This window comes from Cupressus sempervirens, chromosome 2 (assembly GCF_028749045.1).
Source record: "Cupressus sempervirens isolate cs-2001-9-10 chromosome 2, ASM2874904v1, whole genome shotgun sequence".
NCBI lineage: Eukaryota > Viridiplantae > Streptophyta > Pinopsida > Cupressales > Cupressaceae > Cupressus > Cupressus sempervirens.
Window position 1 is genome coordinate 768,694,951 of NC_143119.1, and position 22,447 is coordinate 768,717,397.

Here is a 22,447-nt window from a genome sequence, read left to right on the forward strand (position 1 = left end):
TTCCGGGCAAGTTTGTCATTGAGACCAAGATGATATTTTGATCTTCAACAACACATTGGAGGAGCATATCATGCATATTCATAGGGTGTTTGAGAAGTTGAGGGAAGAACAATTGTTGATTATTTTGAAGAAATGCAATTTTGTGAAGGAGTTAGTATATTTGGGATTCACAGTTTCAGTGGAAGGTCTAGAAATGGACCTTGAGAAAGTGAAGGTTGTCCTTGAATGATCTACTCCAATGAGTACTATGGAGGTAAGATCTTTTCATAGTTTGGCTAGTTTTTACAGAAAGTTCATCAAGAGTTTTAGCAGTATTTGTGGAGCCTTGACTAAAACAATGAGAAGGGATAGAAAAGAGTTTAAGTGGACTGTAGGAGTAGATACAAGTTTTAATTTGTTGAAGCAGAAAGTTACTATACAACCTATTTTAGCACTTTTAGATTTTAACAACATTTTTCGAGTAGATTGTGATGCTCGTGGTACTAAAATAGGGGTTGGTTTGAGCCAAGAAGGCAGGTATGTTGCTTATTTTAGTGAGAAGTTGAATAATCCCAAAAGAAAATATTTTGTTTATGATTAATAATTTTATGCTATAGTTCAGACATTGAAGAAGTAAAGACACGATCTTCTTCTTAAGGAGTTTGTTTTATATATTGATCATCAAGCTTTGCAATAGTTGAATAGTCAAGGAAAATTGAACCAAAGGCATTTGAAGTGGGTTGAATTTTTACAGAGTTACACATTTGTTCTAATACACAAGAGTGGGAAGTCTAACAAGGTTGCATATGCTTTTTGTAGTTGAAAACTTTTGCTAACATAGATGCAGATTGAGGTAGTTGGGTTTAAGGAACTCACGAGTTTGTATCTAAAAGATTTTGATTTTGGTGACGGTTGGAAGGCTTGTACAAAACTTGTTACACTTAATCCAAAAAGTTTTGTGAGGTATAATCTCATTAAGGAGAAGCATAGTGGAGGATTGGATGAACATTTTGGTAGAGATAAAACCATTCCTTTGGTTAATGTGAATTATTACTAGCCATAGTTGCAACAAGGTATCAAGAAGTTTATATAGAGTTGTATTGTATGTCAGATGACAAGAGGAGTGAAGTAGAATACATGGTTGTATCAACCATTACCTGTACCAAAGAAGTTTGCTAGTATGAATTTTGTTCTTGGTTTCCCAAGTACTCAACAAGGGTATTATTCAATTTTGTAGTGGTTGATAGGTTTTCAAAAATGACACATTTCATTCCCTACAAGAAGATTAGTGATGTTGTTCATGTGGCAGAGTTATTTTTAAGAGAAGTTGTAAGACTACATGGTCTGCTAAAGAGTATAGTTTTAGATTGATATACCAAGTTTGTTGAGTATTTTTGGCGCACATAGTGGAAGAAGTTGAAGAAAGATTTAAAATTCAACTAATCACATCATCCACAGACTGATGGACATATAGAGGTTGTGAATAGGAGTTAGGAGAACTTGTTGAGATGCTTGGTTGGAGATATGCCAAAAGGTTGGGATTTAATTTTATCGTAGATAAAATTTGCATATAATAATTCTGTCAACAAAAGCATTGGTAAATCGGCATTCTAGATTGTATATGGGAGCAATCCCATAAATGATCCGAGTTGAGGATGTTGGATATAAGAGAGATAAGTAGTGTTGATGCTGAGGATTTTGCTAAACACTTGAAGAACATCCATGAGGAGGTAAGGAAACATATTACCAAGATGGATACACAATACAAGGCTAAAGTAGATGGGAAAATGAGGTATAAGAAATTTTAGGTTGGGGATGATGTCATGTTTCATTTGAGGAAGGAAAGATTTCTAGCAGGTACATATAACAAGTTCAAAATGAAGAAATTTGAAAGAACATGATTCAGGAAATGTATACAATGTAGAATTGCTTGATGAACTAAATATCTCACAAGTATTTAACATTTTGGATTTGACAAAGTATCATGACAGAGGCATTGAAGACGAGGTCACATAAGCGCAATGGAGTATTCCAACAACTAATTCAACTACAAAAGAGATTGAGGAGATGTTGGACAATCATGTTGGTCAAAGTACAAGGAACAAAACATATGAAGAATATCTAGTCAAATGGAAAGGAAGACCAGTAGAAGATTCATTATGAATGACAAGGGATGAGGTTGACTGTGTTGGTTTTCCTATAAAAACTTGGGACATGACAGTGTCACTTCTCAAATTACCCTGAGTGTCTGATGCAGGGGCATCCTGGGTGTTAAGGGAAATCTTGCATTACCCAAAAATATTTCTATTTCTATTTTCTGTGTATTCAATGAGGTTTGTTTAAGTGTAACGTTTTTATTTGTGGCAGCTTGTTATTTTTCATAAGTTGGTCATGTGAGCTTAGAATGTTCTTTTTCATAGGTGGAGGTTCATCTTATATATCAGCCATATCATACGTATTAGTGAAGTTATTGCAGATTTTGTTGGACTAAAGCTACACTAGCATGATTGATTGGGCAAAATGGTGAGAAATGTACTCAAAATGGTGAGAAATGTACTCAAAACATTGAGTAAGTGGTGATGTATTGTCATTGATTGACAACCAATTAACAAGAAGAGTGCAGTGTCACAAGTAAGTGCAACCACCGGTAGACTGGCATATCGGTCCCGAAAAAGGAAAAGAAGAGGACAAGCCTATGGCATGTAGACATATGTAAAGCTTGATGGTCACAACCAAGCCAGATGAGATCAAAACAAGGTTTGAAAGTGATGTGGCATGCACACACAGAGAAGCGAAATATACGCCAGAAGAACACAAGGACTTAGGTCTACAAAGATTTACAGAGGGAGAGGCAGACCTACATATATAGGCACCTACATATAGGTAGTCATGTGTGTCTCGTGGCTATGCTCACTATGCATTTCAAATTTCAAATTTCAAATTTGAGCGAGACAATTTGATGGTTTCTATCCATGTTTTGGACGAGTGATTAAGGACACTTATACTTCATTTTCAAAGTTGTTGATGTTAGTGTAGTTGTGATGAGAAAAGATTTGTGGAGGAAGACCAGAATAGTGAAAGACAAAGTGTAAACAACATACTAGAGCACAAGCACGAAAAAGGAGAAAGTGAACAGAGGAAGTTCGCCAAGCTAAGCCAAATCTGAGGAAGGAGATCAAAGTATCTTCAAGGAGTTTCATAGAGGATCTACAAGGCAAGGTGTGCCAAATATTTAGATCTATCCTTTAGTTTTCTTTCTTACCATTGCAACTATTGTAAGCCTTTGATATGGCATACTTGTAACAAGTCTTTGAAATCCTCTAACAAGGTATCTCTCAGAAAGGGATCAAAATATTCCAATGAGGTAGCCTTAAAGGATGTTGTAATCCTAATAGAGTATGTACATTCCTACCATGATAAGTTCTCAAAAGGAACATACCTAAGCCTTAAATGGGGAACCTTTTCACTTGCAAGGCTAGTGGCTATATTACCCCCACTGTGGTTTTCATCCTCACACTAAGGGTTTCCACGTAAAAATATACATCCTTGTGTAATATTGTATGGTTTTCCTGTATCGTTTTTGTCATTACCTTGGTCGTATAAGAGGTGTATGTTTAAACTAGTTGTATTAACTTGCAACATTTGTGGAATTGGATGTACTAATTATTCCCCTCCCTCCCCAAAGTATTGCTTGGGACCAACATATCTTCTATATGAATTTTTGGTATAAAAACTTTAGGCTCAGCAATGAAGGCCTAAATGGTTGTAAAATGAGGTCAAACCTTGACTGATGGATGCTTGCACTAACAATCCTAGTAGAGAAGAACCTGTCATTTCCAAAAAGAGACCACAATGGGTAAGGACATGGGAATGGTTCCCACTTTTTAGCCAAGTTTGACACTAAAATAGATATTTAAAAAGAAAACTTGATTTTCGAATACATGTTACTAAAAAATCATAAAGAATTTGATGATGATGTGAACTAGGGATTTTTAACATTTTCTATCTAGTTTCTAAAGATATTATTTAATTAAAAAAAGAAAAGATTTGAAGTCTATTTTTCCATCTCCTTTGAAAAGTGGTTTGTATGAAAATTGACATTTTCAAAGAGTGATGGGTGTTTTGATGAACATAGCTTTTTTTTTAAAACATATGATAATTACACAATTCTTTCTAGGCTATAATAGCAACATCAATATCTAGCAAGTTTTGTTGGTTTTGTTCAGTGTTGGCAAAAATTATAGATTTTATTTAGTGGCAAAGTGACACTAATGATAATTTAGACATAGGTTGTTTTTTATTGATATAATTTGATTTGTATTTATCAAAATAGAATTTTTCTTGATTTGCTAGAAAGCTCACACACATAGCGTTGATGATCATATTTAAAAAAATAATTATTCTCTCATTTACTATTTTTCTTGAAGCTTCAAATAGAGATTTCTGAAATGGCAAAAAAACCTATATTTAATAAAACTAAAAATAAAACATCACAATAAACACAATATATGCTAAAAATATACTTATTTGAAAGCTTACTAAAAGGAAAACATTTTTCTATATTTAGTTTCTGAATATGGACCTATTTGGCCCTTGTTTGAGCCCTCTAAAGGAAAAAAATTGATAGAATTTTTGAATGATTCTTGAAATTTCCTTTTTAGGAGGCTTCAGGTGAAGTCGTCTTTGCATGAAGCATATTTTGGGCACTTTTTCCGAAGGGGCTTCGTGCAAAGTCCCTAAGGTGGTTTACCACCAATTCGACAAGGGCTTCGAGTGAAGCCCCCTGGGTGATGCAGAGGGCCTAAAGTTCATTCCAATAACCACTCCTAATTAAGGTTTTAGTCTTGAATCATCCAATGATTCTTGTTTCTTGCCTTCCCACAAATCGAAGCCTCCAAGACTCTTCCAACTTGCCTCCGGTTTAGTTGGTATGGTGTAGACTTAATCTCCCTTCTATGACACTAGTCCTACTAATCCTCCTTTCCCCTAGAACCCTAACCCTCGCTTAGGATCTTCTGCTTCCACTACCTTGGAATCTACTGATAATGTAGATATCCTCCATGACTTTCTTGACCACATTCAACACTTTTGGTCACAACAAAAGCCAATGGAAACTCAATCTCTTCACATATTCTAATTAGACCTAATGACTTCTAGGCCTAGTAACCTTGTTTTGCTCTCATTCTCCAAATTCTCCTAAACAACCGTTCAAACAACCTTAGGAATCTAGTAGCTATCTCCAAAGACATCAAGATTCCAGACTTTCAGAGTTTCAAGACACCCATAATCCTATTTACTTTCAAGCCTTGGTTTCTAGCCTTTGTTTTAGGCCTCCAATCCAATCAGCAATCAAAAATCTTCCAAGCTCTTCAAACCTCAAGCCAAACCTCCATACCACTTGCACATTCAAATTGACATCCTAGGGCTTCTAGGAATTCTATTTGTTAGATCCAACGTGGTCATGGGTGTGCCCAGGCTCACATATTCCTAGCAGTCAGCCTAGGGCATCACCTCATGGTTTGGAAACTAACCATAAAAATGTAGAACAAAGAAAAAACACAATGTACACAACCTAACCTATCAACCCACCTAGTTTCATGCATTTTCCATTGTGGGTGATTAGGTTATAGGCATTTTTGTACAAACAACCTTGTGAAGGCAATGTTCAGGCCAGTTAGCAAGAAAATGTTGTAACTCAAGAACCTGATAACTTCATCACAAACTTGAATATGGAAAAGAACAAGAAAGACTAATCTATCAAAAACATAAACTTGTTCTATTGTGCCAATATGTACACTGCTGTACTACACCATAAAACCATAAAAAACTCTACAAAAATGTCCGTACAGTAGTCCCACACATGCATAAACTGATGGTAATTCTTCCAACTGTTCAAAATATGATCTCCCATGATCATATACTCGAGCATGGATAGTTACAACCGCCAAAACTACTAATTGCAATTTCTTGCAAAAATTGCAAAAGTTGCTCAAGCAACTTTTGAGCAACTTTTGCTGATGTAGCCCAAACCCTTCAAAATAATTTAACAAAAACAACTTTCTAAAAAATTGGAAATAAATGCAAAATCCCAATTTTGAAGGCCAAGATGATATTTTAGGTTCTCGAAAAATTGTCAAATGACCACCAATCGAGCTAAGCTCAATTTACAACCCAAATAACTCCTCATGCAACTGCTTGTAAAATTTCAGCCAAAACCCATATCCGAGTCAAAAGTTATGACTCCTGGAAGTTGATGCATCATTCTCCCCTTCTTGAAAGAAACACAGCTCCTGCAAGTGGCTGTCTGTAAATTGTTGTAATTTGATTGGATCTAACTGCATTATTGCCCACTCAGATAACCATGTACTCTCTATTTTAGGTAACTTGTCCCACTGTATTAGGTATTTGTTATGTTGGCCATACCTTGTGGAGGTAGTCTGCTTGTCAAGAATTTTGGCAATCTTTTCCTTCTTATTGGGAAGGTGATGTTGCCAATCCACTCTGTGGACTTCATCGACAGTTGGAACATCTCCATGGAATGTGTATAAATCAGAAACATTAAAATCAAGGGAGATGTCAAGATTTTCTAGTAAGTTGACCTCATAAGCATTATCATTAATCTTTTTGATGATTTTGCAAGGCCCAAACCTTTTATACTTCAATTTATGATATGTGCATGTAGGAAACTGTTCACACCTCAAGTAAACCATCACTAAGTCACCAACAACAAATATTTGTTGTCTCCGAGTAGCATCTGTAGCAATCTTATAACTCACATTACTATCCTGTAACTTTTCTCTAACATCTTGTTGGAGTTGGTGAAAGTGTTCAACAAAGGCAACTCCATCATCACTAATTCTATCTCCCAAGGGAAGTGACACAAGATCTAGAACACCTTGAGGGTTTCAACCATAGACAATTTGAAATTGAGATTTTTCAGTGAATCTATTCACGAAACTATTATAGGAAAATTTTGCCTAGGGCAATGCCAAGTCCCACTGTTTAGGCTTCTCCCCCACAATGCAATGTAACAGATTTCCCAAACTCCGATTCACTACCTCTGGTTGTCCATTAGTTTGAGGATGATAGGCACTGCTAAACTGTAACTTTGTTCCTAATTATCTCCAAAGAGTCTTCAAAAATGGCTCAAGAACTTAGTGTCTCTATCAGAGGTAATGGTCTTTGGAAGGCCATGTAAATGAACAACTTCTAAGAAGAATAGTTCTGCTACTCTAGTTGCATCATTGGTCTTTTTACAAGTAATAAAGTGGACCATTTTTGGAAAATCAATCAACAACCACAAAAATAGAATCATTACCTCACTGAGTGTGTGGGAGACCCAATACAAAATTTGTACTCAAGTCAGCCCATGGTTCGATGGGTACTGGTAAATGCATGTATAATCCTGTATTTCTGTGAATGCCCTTTAGCCACTTGACAAATTCTGCACCTTGCCACATATTTAGTGATGTCCCTCTTTATCTTGGGCCAATAATACTTATCTTCAACCAAGTTTATTGTTTTGTGCTTTCCAAAGTGTCCAACTAGTCCACCACTATGAAATTCCCTGATAATGTTTTCCCGCATGGATTCACCTGGCATACATAGTTGTTTACCTTTAAAGAGATAAACATCCTGCATAAAATAGTCACCTTTCACATGATCCAACTTACCAGAAGATGAAGCCTTTAACTATTCTACACTTACCCAAAAATCATCATTAGTTTCATACAAAGCCTTAATAGCATCAAAACCATGACCTTAGTTTCCATTGTGGTTAAGTGTAGCACACCTGCTCAAGGCATCATCAACCTGGTTTTGTTTTCCAGACTTATGTTTTAGGAAAAAGCTATATCCCTGTAAGAAAGATACTCACTTGGCATGTTGACTATTCAACTTCTTTTGTGTGTTGAGATATTTCAGAGCAATATGATCAGTAAATAGCACAAACTCATGTGGGACTAGATAGTGCTTCCAATGTCTTAATGCTTGAACTATTGCATAAAACTCCAGATCATAGGTAGAATAATTCTTTCTTCATTCAATTTCTCGCTAAAGAAGGCCATGAGCTTACCTGCTTGGCTAAGAACAATGCTTATCGCAACATGTGAAGCATCACACTCTACTTCAAAAACATTGTCAAAATTTGGAAGTGTCAATATAGGAACTTCAGTTACCTTTTTATTCAAGATTTAAATATCTCTTCAGCATCCATTGTCTAGGTGAACTCCCTTCCTCTGTTATAGTCTATTATGGGTGCTACTATATTGCTAAAATTTTGGATAAACTTTTGATAGAAAGTTGCCAACCCATGAGAACTTCGTACTTCTATTATACTAGAAGGACTAGGCCATTCTAGGATTGCTCTTACCTTTTTCGGATCCATTTGAACACCAACTTGAGAAATGACAGCCTAGAAAGGTCAAACTAGTTTGCATGAACCTACACTTCTTCAAGTTTGCAAAGAGCTTCTCCTTCCTTAAGACACTCAAGATGATCCTCAGGTGTTGTAAGTGTTCTTCCTTGCTTCTACTATAGATCAAAATATCATCAAAATAAACTACAACAAAATTACCAATGTAAAGTTGCAACCTTGTATTCATCAACCACATAAATGTGCTAGGTGCATTCGAAAGCCCAAAATGTATAACCATCCATTCATACAAACCATTTCTTTTCTTAAATATTGTCTTCCATTCATCTCCCTCTCGACTGCAGAACTAGTGGTAGCTACTTCAAAGGTCAATCTTGCTAAAGTACTTAGCCTCCACTAATTTATGCATCATGTCCTCTATCCGAGGAATAGGACACTGATACTTAATGGTAATCTTATTGATTTCTTTTCTATCAGTGCACACCCTCCATGTGCCATCCTTCTTTAGAGTCAACAATGCGGGTACTACACATAGACACATGCTTTCCTTGACCAGACCCTTTTGTATCAGTTTTGTCACTTGTTTATTCAACTCGACATGTTGTGTTGGATTCAACCGATAGGCTGCTTGATTAGGCAAAGTTGCCCTAGAAATAAGATCAATATGATGTTGAATATCTCTTTAGGGTGGGAGACCATCAGGTAGTTCATCAAGAGCAACACTAATAAATTCCTCCAGCACCTTCATTGCCTCAGGTGGCACCAAGTTTTTTTGTTCTTCTCCACTTTTCAGTACTAGTGCATAACAACAACCTGTTACTTTCATTTCTTTGAGAACTTCTTTTGTAGACAACATGGTTTCACTCTTCTTTTTATCCTTAAGCAGGAATAGAACCACTTTAGAGCCATCTATTCAAAATATGTAAGTATTTTTCTCCCCATGATGTATGACCTTCCTATCATACTGCCATGGTCTTCCCAACAACATATGGCAAGCATCCATAGGGATAACATCACACCATATCTCATTCTTATGAAATTTTCCTATGGTAAATCCAACTAAACATCTGTTATCAACCATTATTTCATTTCCTTTCTTAAACCATGCAATATAATAAGGATGAGGATGCTTCTCACATTGTAAATTTAATTTCTTTACCATTTCTTTAGATACCATATTCTCACAACTACCCCTATCAATAATAACTTGACATACCTTTCCACTAGAAGTGCATCTAGCTTTGAAAATGTCGCTCCGGAGCCACGAGTTGTCAGAGTTCTTTGCAGGAACTTCATCTTTTTCTAGAATGATCATTGATCTCCTCATCACGAGAGTTTCTGCCACATTTGGTGAAACTTCTTGCTCATCCTCTTCTGGCTGAACCAAGTTCATTCTAGGCTATCTTCCTTGATTTATTTTTGGCATGTTATAATTTGAGCATTCAAAGGCTCTATGTCCTTCTTCTCCACATCTAAAACAAGTAAAAGGCCTCCATTAGGTTTCCAATCCTCTTCAGCTACCATAACCTCATCCTCACTGAAATCCACTTCCTCTTTCCTATTTTGCAGGATCTTGTCTAGAATCTGTATTTCTTTCGAATCCTTGGGAGGATTCTCCTCGGCCGTAATTAGAACCTCCTCGAAACGGTGTTGAGGGACCCCTTCTTCCTCCTCTATTCCTTTGATTGTACTATCAATTCTTCTTTTCTTCAGCCTTTAGAGCTAATTAGTAGGCTTCCTCTGTATGTGTTAACATGATTCATGGTCAGTTCATCCTGGATAGAGAATTTAAGACCATTCATGTATCTTGCAGCCACCTGCTCATCATCTTCTTGATGCTCTATTCTCATGGATAACTTATAGAACTCATTTGTGTACTCTTATACAAAAGAAAATTTTTGCTTCAAATTCTGGAACTTACGAAACTAGGTTTGTGAGTAATCCAAGGGTAAGAACTTTTCCCAAAGCTTTTTCTCCATCTTGCTCCATGTTTTGATCTTTTCCTCTCTTTTTTTGGTTTGTTCCTTGTGGAGGTGATCCCATCATATCATTGCATGTCCTTTTAATTTTGTGCATGCAAACTTCATCTTCTTTTCCTAGACCATAGGCTTCCATTCAAAAAATTTACCAATCTCATTTAGGTAGTCCATCAACTCTTCTATCTTAAGACTACCATCAGAGTCTGAAACTGCGATCTTGATCCCTTCATTTTTACCTTCTAAAGCCCGAAGCACTCTATCTTCATAGCTCAACTCTTCCAAGTGTTATTCTTTATTTTCTTCATTTTGATTAGCGCCTCTTCGGTTTCCCTCATCATTTGATTCATCCTCTCCTTATGCTACTAGTATTCCTTGATTATCCATTCGCTCATTCAGCCGTTCAATTTGCCTCTACATATCCAACATAAATCTTTGCATTGGAGTGACTCCTCTTCCTCTCCCAACCATCTTCTTGCTTTGATACCAAATGATGTAGCCCAAGCCCTTCAAAATAATAACTTAGAAAATATTAGCACAACACAGATTTTCAGAATGCCAGATTCTTCATTAAACTTTTGCAACTCTACTCTGTCTCTACAATGAAAGAAAACAAGTACTTATTACAATTTCAAAAATTACCATATTTGGGAAAAAAAAATGTTTCCATTTTTGGTAATTTTCAAAACCCATCCTACAAATCTTGACTTTTCTCGAGAAAAGCCCCCATCTAAGGAAAGATGAATCACCAACTAATCTATGAAATCAAGAATATGATTCTAGATTTATTACGGAAACAACTTTCTAAAAAACTAGAAAAAATAAAAAAATCCAATTTCGTAGGCCAAGATGATATTTCATGCTCTCGAAAAAATGTCAAAATGGCCACCAATCAAGCTGAGCTTGATCAACAATCCAAATAACTCCTCACGTAATTGCTTGTAAAATTTTAGGCAAAACCCATATCCGAGTCAAAAGTTATGACTCTCAAAATTTGATGCATCATTTGCTCTTTGGCCCTTTTGGTCACCCTAGATAAGACACCGAGGACCTATTTAGACCATCAAAGCCCTTAGTTGCCCGTCCCTAATCTTATTTGACCTATTGAGCAACTTTGGCTCAATGGGAAACTTTTGAGCAACCTAAATCCTAGTGAGCAACTTGGCTCTTACATTTGGATGAGTTGCACTCCAATGACTCTTGGAGATTAGTTAACACACTCACACACTTAACTAACCCCTAAACATACCAAAAATCAAATTCAGGGAGGTGCCTTGCACCATACTCCCCTGGGACAAAGAACTCAAGTCCCTTGAGTTAGGAGGTCTTCAATGGTGATCCCATGTTTCAGTATGTCTGCTTCATTCATCCAAGTGGCCTTAGCGTTTGGTAGTCCCTTCTATTTCACCAAGTAGGTCTTGTAGGTACCCTTCCTAGTCTTCTTGATCACCTTGGAATCCACAATGCTATCTAGTTGTAAGGGTTGGGGTGTTAGCAAATCTTGTACCTAGTCAACCCCTTCCAAATTTGCAAGAGTATGGTGATCAACATCAACATGAGTACCCTTGTAAGGGAACAAGTCACACACATTGAAAATAGGAGATATGCCTAAGTCAGGAGGAAGTTCAACTTCATAGGCATTGTCGCCATATTTGTGTAGGATTTTTAGAGGTCCTATCTTCTTCATCACGAACTTGGTTGGATGTCCTTTTGGCAGTCTCTCTTTCCTGAGATAGGCAAGTACTAGATCTCCCACTTTGAACTGCAAATCTCTCCTTGTCTTATCTGCCTTGGTCTTATACTTTTCCACTTGGTTGTGCAATGTCTTCCTAACTTGCTTATGCAATTCCTTCATCTTCTTTGCAAATGATTCTCCTTGTGCACTCCTTTTGTCATGTAGGTTGAGATTTCTCAACTCCAAAATCCCCCTAGGATGAGTTCCATACACAATTTCAAATTGGCTCTTTCTAGTGCTTCTATTTATGGAGTCTTTATAAGAAAACTCTGCTTGCCTTATGAGATGATCCCATGATTGACTGTGTTGCTTGGTCAAACACCTCAATAAGTTGCCCAAAGATCTGTTCACTACCTTTGTTTGTCCAGCAGACTAAGGATGGTAAGTTGAAGAAAATGACAACTTGGTTCCCAACATCTTCCAAAGGGTCCTCCAAAAATGTCCTATGAATTTAATGTCCCTACCACTAACTATGTTGAGTGGAAAACCATGGATCCTCACTATATCCCTGAAGAACAAACTTGCTATATGTGAAGCATCATTTGTTTGTTTGCATGGGATGAAGTGTGTCATCTTGCTGAAACGTTCTACAATCACAAACACATTGTCATGTTGTCTAGGTGTTTTAGGGAGTCCCAAAACAAAGTCCATACTTAAGCACTCCCATGGCCTTTGTGGTATGGTGTGGGGTTGGTATTATCTTGCATTACTACTATGTCCTTTAGCCCTTTGACACACTTGGCATTGCTCCACAAACTTCCTTACATCAGTTTGTAATCTAGGCCAATGATAGTACCTAGAAACTTGCTCAAGTGTTTTGTCTACCCCAAAATGTCCTCCCAAGCTACCTTGATGCTTTTCCTCGATGATGTTCTCCCTCACGAAACAGTGGGGAATGCACAATAAATGTCTGTTAAACAAAAAACCCTCCTGCAACATATACTCAGTATAATCAATTTTAAAACCTTGTTGAAATTTCACACATACCTCATAGGCTTCTTTGAAGTCTTTTTCCTCCTTGTAGAGGTCTCTTAGATCCCCCATTCCTACACTTGCAATTGAATCTCCTATATGGTTAGGACTCTTCTGGGACTTTTCTACTGAGAGCATCAACAACCTTGTTTCTTACACCTTTTTTGTGTTTGATCGCAAAGGTGAATGTTCGTAAATATTCCACCCAGTTGAGGTGTCTTTGATTTAGTTTCTCCTAGCCATTCAGAAAGCTAAGGGCATGGTTGTCTGTATAGACCACAAATTCTTTTGGAAGGAGGTAATGCCAAGTCATAGGTTTTGTTTGGCCTTATTTAACTTATCTGAAAAGAATGCCACAGGATGTCCTTCTTGGCTTAGTACTGCTCCAATAGCTAGCTTACTAGCATCACAATTCACCACAAATAATTGATTAAAATTAGGAAACCTAAGGGTAGGAAATTCTGCTATCCTCTTCTTCAACATTTCAAATCCCTTATTTGATGCATCTGTCCATTTAAACTGACATTTCATCCTTACTTTGATTGTGTTCAGTATAGGTGCACAAATGTGACTAAACCCTCTAACAAACTTCCTATAATAGGATGCCAACCCATGGTAACTTCTAACATCCCCTATACATTTGGGAGTTGGCCACTTTGACACGGATCTAACCTTATCAAGATCTATTTTGATACATCCATTGGCAACAACAAAACCAAGGTACACTAGTTCAATTTTTAAGAACTCGCATTTTTCTTGATTAATTAGCAGCTTCTCCTGATGTAGCCTCCTCGATACCATCTCGAAGTGCTTCATATGCTCCTATTTGGACCTGCTAAAGATTAAAATGTCATCCAGATACACAATAACAAACTTACCTATGAAATCTGCTAGCATTTCATTCATTAGTCTCATTAAGGTACTTGGAGCATTTATTAGGCCAAAGGGCATTACTAGCCATTCATACAACCCTTCATTTGTCTTGAAGGTTGTCTTCCATTGATCACCAGGCCTCACTCTAATTTCATGATACCCTGACTTCAATTCCACCTTGGAGAAGTAGCAAGAGCCTCCCAAATTATCTAGCAAATCTTTAATCCTTGGCATAGGGAATCTATATTCAATGGTGATCTTATTGATTGCCCTAGGGTCTGTACACATCCTCCATTTGCCATCTGTCTTAAGTGCAAGGACTATAGAGACTGCACAAGGACTCAGACTTTTCCTTATGAGCCCTTTCTCCAACAAATCTTGAATCTGCTTTGCTATCTCCGCATTTTGGCTTGGTGTCATCTTGTAGGCTGCCTTATTAGGTAGGTTTGCCCTTGGTATTAGATCTATCTAATGGCTTACTTTCCTCATAGGTGGCAATGCATTAAGCAACCCATTATCCACTATCTCATGGTATCTCCAATAATTGCTGCACTTCTTGAGGTATGCTAACTTTTGCCTTGGTTTCTTCCCTTGGCTTCACAACTACTGCACAACATACCCTTTCTCCTTCTTCATGACCTTTAAGAATTCTTTGCCACTCAATACCATAACACTATTTCCTACTTGCTTCTTTCCACTAGGTTCTACCAAAGGGTCCATTTTATAATTCTTCCCTTGCTTTGTTATAACATAACTATTCCTCTCACCAACATGGATGGCCTTTACATCATATTGCCATGGATGCTCCAACAATAGATGACATGTATCCATAGGCATTATGTCACATAGAACCTTGTCCTTGTATTCCTCAATCTCAAACTCCACTAGGGCTTATTCATCCACCAAGACCTGTTGACCCTTGCTCAACCATGACACCTTGTATGATGTGGTGTGGGGTATTCTTCTAAGCTTCAACTTGTCCACCATTTCAGTTGACACTATGTTTTTAGTGGAACCAAAATCCACTATCACCTTGCAAATATTGCCATGTGACCTGCAAGTAGTCCTAAATAGGCTTCTTCTCTTAGGTGGTTCTACTACGTTTGGCATCTTCAATAAAGTCCTTAACATCAAGTTCTCACCATCCAGTATTGGCCCTACTTTAGAAATGGGGGATGTGACACTTTGAGTGTCATCTTCTTGCACTAACTGGGTTCTCCTTTCTCCCATAGATGAAGAGGAATTCTTCTTAGGACATCTGCCCGTATTATGGCTCACTTGGTTACATTTGTAACATCTACTAGTAAAAACAATACTACCTCTACCTTATGACTAGAATCTACCTCTAGGTGGTCTCCTTCCCTTGAATCTCGCTCTTTGAGATGACCCCCTCTATTGATTGTTTCCACCACTATCAACAAAATGAGCTTCATCAGGCCTATTAGGACTTTGTCCCCTTCCAAAGCTACCTATGCCTCTGAACCCTCTGTTATTGCCTCTTCCTCTTTGGTGTGACTCATTCTTCCTTTTAGCTTTATCCTCTGCTCTCAATGCCATTTGAAAGCATTTATGCATACGATCAGGAGCCATCAAGGTGATCTCATCTTAGATCTCTTGTCTTAGGTCATTAAGGTACCTTGCTACCTTTTCCACCTCTTCTTCTTGCCTTCTAGCACTGAGACTCAATCTATTAAACTCTTCAGTATAGGCACTTACTGTCATATCTCTTTGTCTTAGATTCTACACCTTTGATACAATTGGATCTCATAATCAATGGGCAAGAACTATACCTTCATTTTAATTTTCATTCTCTCCCATGACTCTATCTTCTTCTTCCCTGCTGCTACCCTGTCATCTTGCGTCATGTTCCACCATACTAGTGTTGATCCTTTGAGCCTAGCCTTAGCATAACTAACTCTTTTCTCCTCTTGTACGTCCTTGCAGTCAAACTGGTTATCAATGGTTTCCAACCAATCTAGCAATTCATCCCCATTCAAGTTACCATTGTAGTATGAGATGTGCTCCATACTATCTTTATTAAGAGACTTAAAGGCATCAAGAACACCTTTTTATTTAGATCCACCTCAAGGTCCTTACCTTTAGATGTCTCTCCTATGAGGCTTCCATCTTTCTCATCACTCTCATCCCCCATTTTGTGACCTTCTTGCTCTTTGTGTCTGCTTGATTGGCTTTGGCCAATAGATCTTTAACAAAATCCACTATGGCACCCTTGGTCATTGCCTTGGGTGGCATATCGTTAGCTTCTTGGCTGCCTTCATCTTTTGACATAAACCAAAAAAAAAGTTGGCTCTGATACCACTTAGATTCAGAGGGCCTAAGGTTCTATCCAATAACCACTCCTAATTAAGGTTTTAGTCTTGAATCATCCAATGATTCTTGTTTCTTGCCTTCCCACCAATCCAGGCCTCCAAGACTCCTCTAACTTGCCTCCTAGGTATAGTTGGTATAGTGTAGACTCAATCTTCCTTCTATGACACTAGTCCTACTAGTCCTTCTTTCCCCTAGAACCCTAAGCCTCGCTTAGGATCTTGTGCTTCCACTAGCTTGGAATCTACTTATAATGTAGATACCCTCCATGACTTTCTTGACCACATTCAACACTTCTGGTCACAACAGAACCCAAAGGAAACTCAATCTCTTCACATAGGCTAAATAGACCTAATGACTTCTAGGCCTAGTAACCCTATTTTTCTCCCATTCTCCAAATTCTCCTAAACAACCCCTAAAACAAACTTAGGAATCTAGTAGCTACCTCCTAGCACACTAAGATTCTAGACTTTTAGAGCTTCAAGATACCCATAATCCTATTTACTTTCAAGCTCTAGTTTCCAGCCTTTATTTTAGGCCTCCAGTCCAGTTAGCAATCAAAAATCTCCCAAGCTCTTCAAACCTCAAGCCAAACTTCCATTCCACTTGCTCATTCAAGCTGACATCTTAGGGCTTCTAGGAGCTCCATTTGTTAGACCCAACATGGTCATGGGTGTGCTCTGAAACATCTTTTACAAAACAGTCCAGGCCCACATACTCCTAGTAGTCAGCCTAGGGCATCACCTCATGGCTTGGAAACTAACCATAAAAATGCAGAACAAAGAAAAAACACTATGTACACAACCTAACCTATCACCCCACTTGGTTTCATGCATTTTCCAATGTGGATGATTAGATTAGAGGCATTTTTTTACAAACAACCTTGTGAAGGCAATGTTCAGGCCAGTCAACAAGAAAATGCTAACTCAAGAACTTGATAACTTCAACACAAACTTCAATATGGAAAAGAACTGGGAAAGATTAATCTATCAAAAACATAACTTCTTGTACTATGCCAATCCATACATTGTTGTACTACACCATAGAACCATGGAAAAATCTGCAAAAATGTCCGTACAATAGTCCCACACATGCATAAACTGATGGTAGTTCTTCCAACCCTTCAAAATATGATCTTCCATGCTCATATACTCGAGCATGGGTAGTTACAACCCCCAAAACTACTAATTGCAATTTCTTGAAAAAATTGGAAAAGTTGCTCAAGCAACTTTTGCTCTTTGGCCCTTTTGGTCAAATCGGTTCACCTAGAACCTTTCTATGACCCTAGATAAGATACCTATGACTTATTTAGATCATCAAAGCCCTTAGTTGCCCCTCCCTAATCTCATTTAACCTATAGAGAAACTTTGGCTTAATGAGCAACTTTTGAGAAACCTAAACACTAGTGAGCCACTTGGCTCTTACATTTGGATGAGTTGCACTCCAATGATGCTTGGAGATTATTTAACACACTCACACACCTAACTAACCCCTAAACATACCGAAAATCAAAATTAGGGAGGTGCCTGACACCATTGGGCCACGTGGTAAAAAATGAAGACTTAAAAGGCTTTGAACGAAACCCTAATGACTTTGAACGAAGCCCTTGTGAGAAGAAGGGCCACATAAGCTTTGCACGAAGCCTTAGGCTTTGTGTGAAGCCCATGTGGCTTCGCCAAAAGCCGACAACCACATGGCTTCCTGCAAAGGCATGGGGAGGCTTCGTTCAAAGCCTAGGCTTCAAATGAAGCCTTCAATAAACATTACACCCACTTTTCATCTTATTTGTTCATGATGAAAAGTGAGAACCATTACTATGGCCCGACCTAGGTTAAAATAGTCAACCGGGTGAACAATTTGTAACTTGTGGTCTTCAAAAGTTGGAATGTAATTTGTAAATTATCTTGAGCCAATTCCATGTAATGAAGTGTAATAAAATAATATAATTTGAGGTTGGTCGAAATCAAGAGTTAGGGCTAAGTGTCTAGAGCCTTCTCAAGTGGTCAAAAATGCCTATGTAAGGAAGGCTCATAGGTTGTCTAGGGAATTTCTGGTTGGTGGTCTGCATCTTTGTCTAGCTAAATATTATAAGAAGGTGCCCATGTGGGTTTGCATATTGTATCTCTAAATTCTACAATTCCACACTTGTGGAGATAATAAGAAGCCCATATCTTGTTCTTGCAAATTGTTGTTGTTTCTCTATTTTCTATTGTGTGTTTGTTGTACTAATGGGAGCACCCTTCATCACTTTCTGAACTCACAAAAATATTGTTTTGCCCCAACATTTACCATGGGGATATGGAGTGTTAGTGTTGTGTATCATGCCCTTTGTTTTGGCTTCAAAAGTGTCTATTATAGGCCCTTTTTTCATTTTTGCATAATAGTTGCAAACATTTTTTTTTTGTAAACTAGATATTAATAAAAAGTCTATTTATCAACTTTGTAGTGGACAAAGTATTTCATATTTTGGCATGTTGATGCTATTTTTTGTTGATTAAAGTAGGATGTAAATTTCACACAAATTCTTGTGAACAAAGGTGTTGATTGTTTATATTTAAATTGATGTTTTGTCACATTCTTTTTTATCATGGATTTTCCTAAAGTAGAACTTCAAACTCCATATAATTATTATAGTTGGGAAATTTCAATTGAAGAGAATCACTTTTGGGCAACATCCAAGACGTGCAAATTGTTGTGAAAAGAGGAAATGGTTTGATCAAAGAGATAAAGCTCTTGGTACACTCATTATGTTTTTTTCTCTTGATTTAGGCTATCATGTCGTGTATTGTGAAAGTCCAAATGAAGTTTGAACTACCTTCGAGAATATCTTTGTTAAGCTATTTGATATGAGAATGTACTAATGAGTTATGATCCTTGAAATTTTGACGATATCTAAGATTTCTTCACAAAGGCCAATTCTCCTAGATCATAGTTGACAAAATGTGGGGTTGCTGACGAGGATGAACAAGTGATTAAGTATAATCTCTATAGGAAAGGACCCTATTATTCAACATTTGTTTATATAATTTATGGTATTATGGATGTTCTAGGTAGTACACACAAAATATGAACTCTTATAGTTTTGTGGCTCATCTCACAAGGGAACAAGCAAAGTTAGCACATACCAACTTTTTGACACATTCAAGTTCTCAAGAACATCTTGGAAGAGAGCCACATCCAAAATTTTAGATGGCAAGAACAAGAAACAACATAAGAATTCTAAGTCTAATGAGTGAGTTAACTATTGTCCTACTGCATAGCCTTGCCTACAAGTTCTCTTCTAAAATGGAATCATTACAAGAGAAGGAAATGAAATGTGCCTATTGCAAGAGATCAAGACATGATGCACCTAGATGTTGTACCAAGAGGATCGATGAGTGTATACACCTTTAGAAGAATATCGCATTGGCCTTATCAACGTCTATTTCTTCAACTTCTTAATTAGAAACAATATTCATCTACACAATATGTGAACATGGTCTTTGTAAATGGGATGAAAGGTAAAGTTCTATTGGCCTCTACTATTCCTATAAATGGTAGATGACTTGTTTATTTAGAGGCATCAAATCATATGACATCTTTAAATATATGTTCTCTTTGTTTGATCCTTGTAGTTCAACTAACATTTTAATGGGTAATATGGGAGATAGGTCTTTTAATGATGTTCTTTGTGTACCCTCCTTGACAACTAATCTACATTCCTCTTATCAAATTACTCATGACGTACAAGGTAAAATAGTTGATATCACTCATGATTATGTCTACATTAGAGATATGGCAACATATCATTGTTATAGTGTGATGGATCATGCATTATAATTTCATTATTTTTCTCATTTTTCTCTAGATGATGATGCTTCTTTGGTTTATGTTTACCCCTTCAATGAGGGTGAATTATGTTTTTGAGAAGTTTGGTCATTTGAACATTGGTGTTCTTGAGCCTAGTGTGAGCTTCCTCCTTCACCACCGCCACCTTCTTTAGTTTTGAGTTATACTCTTGAGTAAGTTTATCATAGCATTCTAGATCTTGCTTTGTGGGATGAGTATTAGGCAAGTATTTAATTTTTTTTTGTGGAGTCTAATCTTGAAGATTTGATAGACATACTTGAGGGATGTCTCTCCTCTTTGATGACAAATGTTGATACATTGAATTTCGAGATACACATTGACAAGTTTCCCCTTCACTTGATTCTCACATGGCTTGGTTGAGTTTAATTGTGATTATGTGGTGCCTTATTCATGCGTGTAGACTCCTACTTAGTTTTTAGAGCTTTATATTCAAAGACTTTTTTCTTTCTCCTTTCAATTGAACATGAAGTAGCTTCTTCATCATTTTATGGACTTAAAGGGAATATGTGTTGCTCGTAGGCATTGGATCATCTTTTGATTTCAAGCTTACTTCATCATCATTGATGCTTCTTCATTATGGGGCGAGGGCACATTTTGTCTATCCTTTTCCTTCCTATGGAAGGATACTTGATGTATATACATGGTTTACGTATCCTTGGGGGTGTCTTCATTGAGTCCTCCATGTGTCATCTTTTGTTTCATTTCTTCATTTTCAAAATGAGTTTTTTTCCTCATTGTTTTCACCTTTTCTCCACTTGTGAGATATTACATTGCATTTGTATTATACATGGGTATTTAACATGGCCTTGTTGTTGGGACCCATACTGCATAATAATCATCTCCCTAAGTTGCATGGATAGGGGTGTTGGAGAAAATGTGGTTTTATCCATTTTCCTATACTTAAGTTTACTTAGGAAGCCAACATTATTAGACATTAGTTATTTAGGGAATTTAATAATTATTTTTAATAGTTGGATGTTTGTTATCTATATCGACTTTCTCCCTACCTTTTAAGAAAGACATTTGTACGTTATTTGCATCTTAACTCCAATTTATTATATGTTGAACTTTCTCTTTTCCTCTCATTTGTGGAGGTTATATTGTAGATTTTATTGGAGGTTATATTGTAGATTTTATTGGTTGGAGATTCCTCCAACACTTTATAGTGCACAATTGAGATGTCCTAGCTATAGTTGCATAAATTTTAAATTAGCTATAAGAAATCAAGACTTAGCTCCTCATGCAAATTTTAATCTAAAGCTTGCCATTCTCCTCTGTAAATTTGTGTAAATGAATTTATTGTGCCCTTTTCAAGAGTTAACTTGATTAATTGCTATAGAGTTGCCAAAAACATATTTGATTTTGCATAAAATAGTAATTGTAACCATTTTTTGCATTTATTTTAGCTTACTAACTTTAAAAAGAAATTGTAGCCCGATTGTTTCCCAATTAAATCACATTAGGGAAAAAATACATTTTCTAGATCCTAGTTGGTTCCTAAGAATAATTGATCATTGCTATATGTCTAGTAATTACATATACTGAAGGAAATCACAACTTTTGTCTTTGGTGATTCAAGTGAGTGTTATTTAGATCAAAGTAAGATAATTCAGTTGTTCATGGCCATTTGTGAGCTTAACAATGAGAACTATTAGATGCATACTCATTTCTATGTATTCTTGAGCATTAGTCAAATCAAGGTAGCTAACTATTTTTCTAACTTATGATTCTTTCTAAGGTGATTTTCTCTCTTACATATTAATGATGGATCATAGAGTGTAATCTGAAACATTGGTGCTAAAAATATACACATAATCTATAAGCTAGAAGCTACTCAATTCTCATTTTAATGGATTGTGAAAATATGACATCTCTGATTTATAACCATTTCATGATCATTTGTAATATTTAGTTTTTGAATTATTTTCTTTGAGCAACATTTACTATAAACTTTGATAGTTGTATAGACATACAAAACATTTACTCGTACTCTAATGAATTCTACATTGCATTTCTTAACTAAGGACATTGAAATAATTTGTAGTGTATAAAAATTGAGAGGTTACCTAAGGACCAACAATTCCAACAAAGATGGGCTCAAAAGGCTAAAAGAAGAAATTTCTTTTTCATCCATTCTTCGAAAATTGATTAGATAGTGAGGTTAATTATATCATGTATATCTATATTTTGTTTTGATGTGATGAACTAATGCTTATATAATAGCTTGTTTTAGCTATCTTTTGGGTGGTTGGTGTAATGGGCCAACACCCTAGTTATGTTGCTTTTTATATTCAAAACAATGAAGGTTGGTGATGATATAGAACATTGAAGGAAGAACATGTCATTTTCTCTTGCAAGTTT

At 36.7% G+C, this 22,447-nt stretch overlaps 1 protein-coding gene across 6 annotated transcripts in view; it reads left to right on the forward strand.

Annotated features, from left to right (window-relative positions):
• The window catches only part of TL29 (ascorbate peroxidase 4), a 175,067-nt gene that overhangs the window by 150,700 nt on the left and 1,920 nt on the right, over window positions 1-22,447 (forward strand). Inside the window, exon 10 of one of the 6 annotated variants that reach the window (XM_089815489.1) lies at window positions 22,131-22,253. The exons of 4 other annotated variants lie outside the window; for them this stretch is intronic. In XM_089815489.1, the coding sequence (XP_089671615.1) occupies window positions 22,131-22,238 (108 nt within the window). In that variant the 3' untranslated portion in view covers window positions 22,239-22,253. Of the gene's footprint in view, window positions 1-20,605; window positions 20,666-22,130; window positions 22,254-22,447 lie in introns of those variants that run through there. One more of the 6 variants, XM_089815490.1, reaches the window with a different exon arrangement.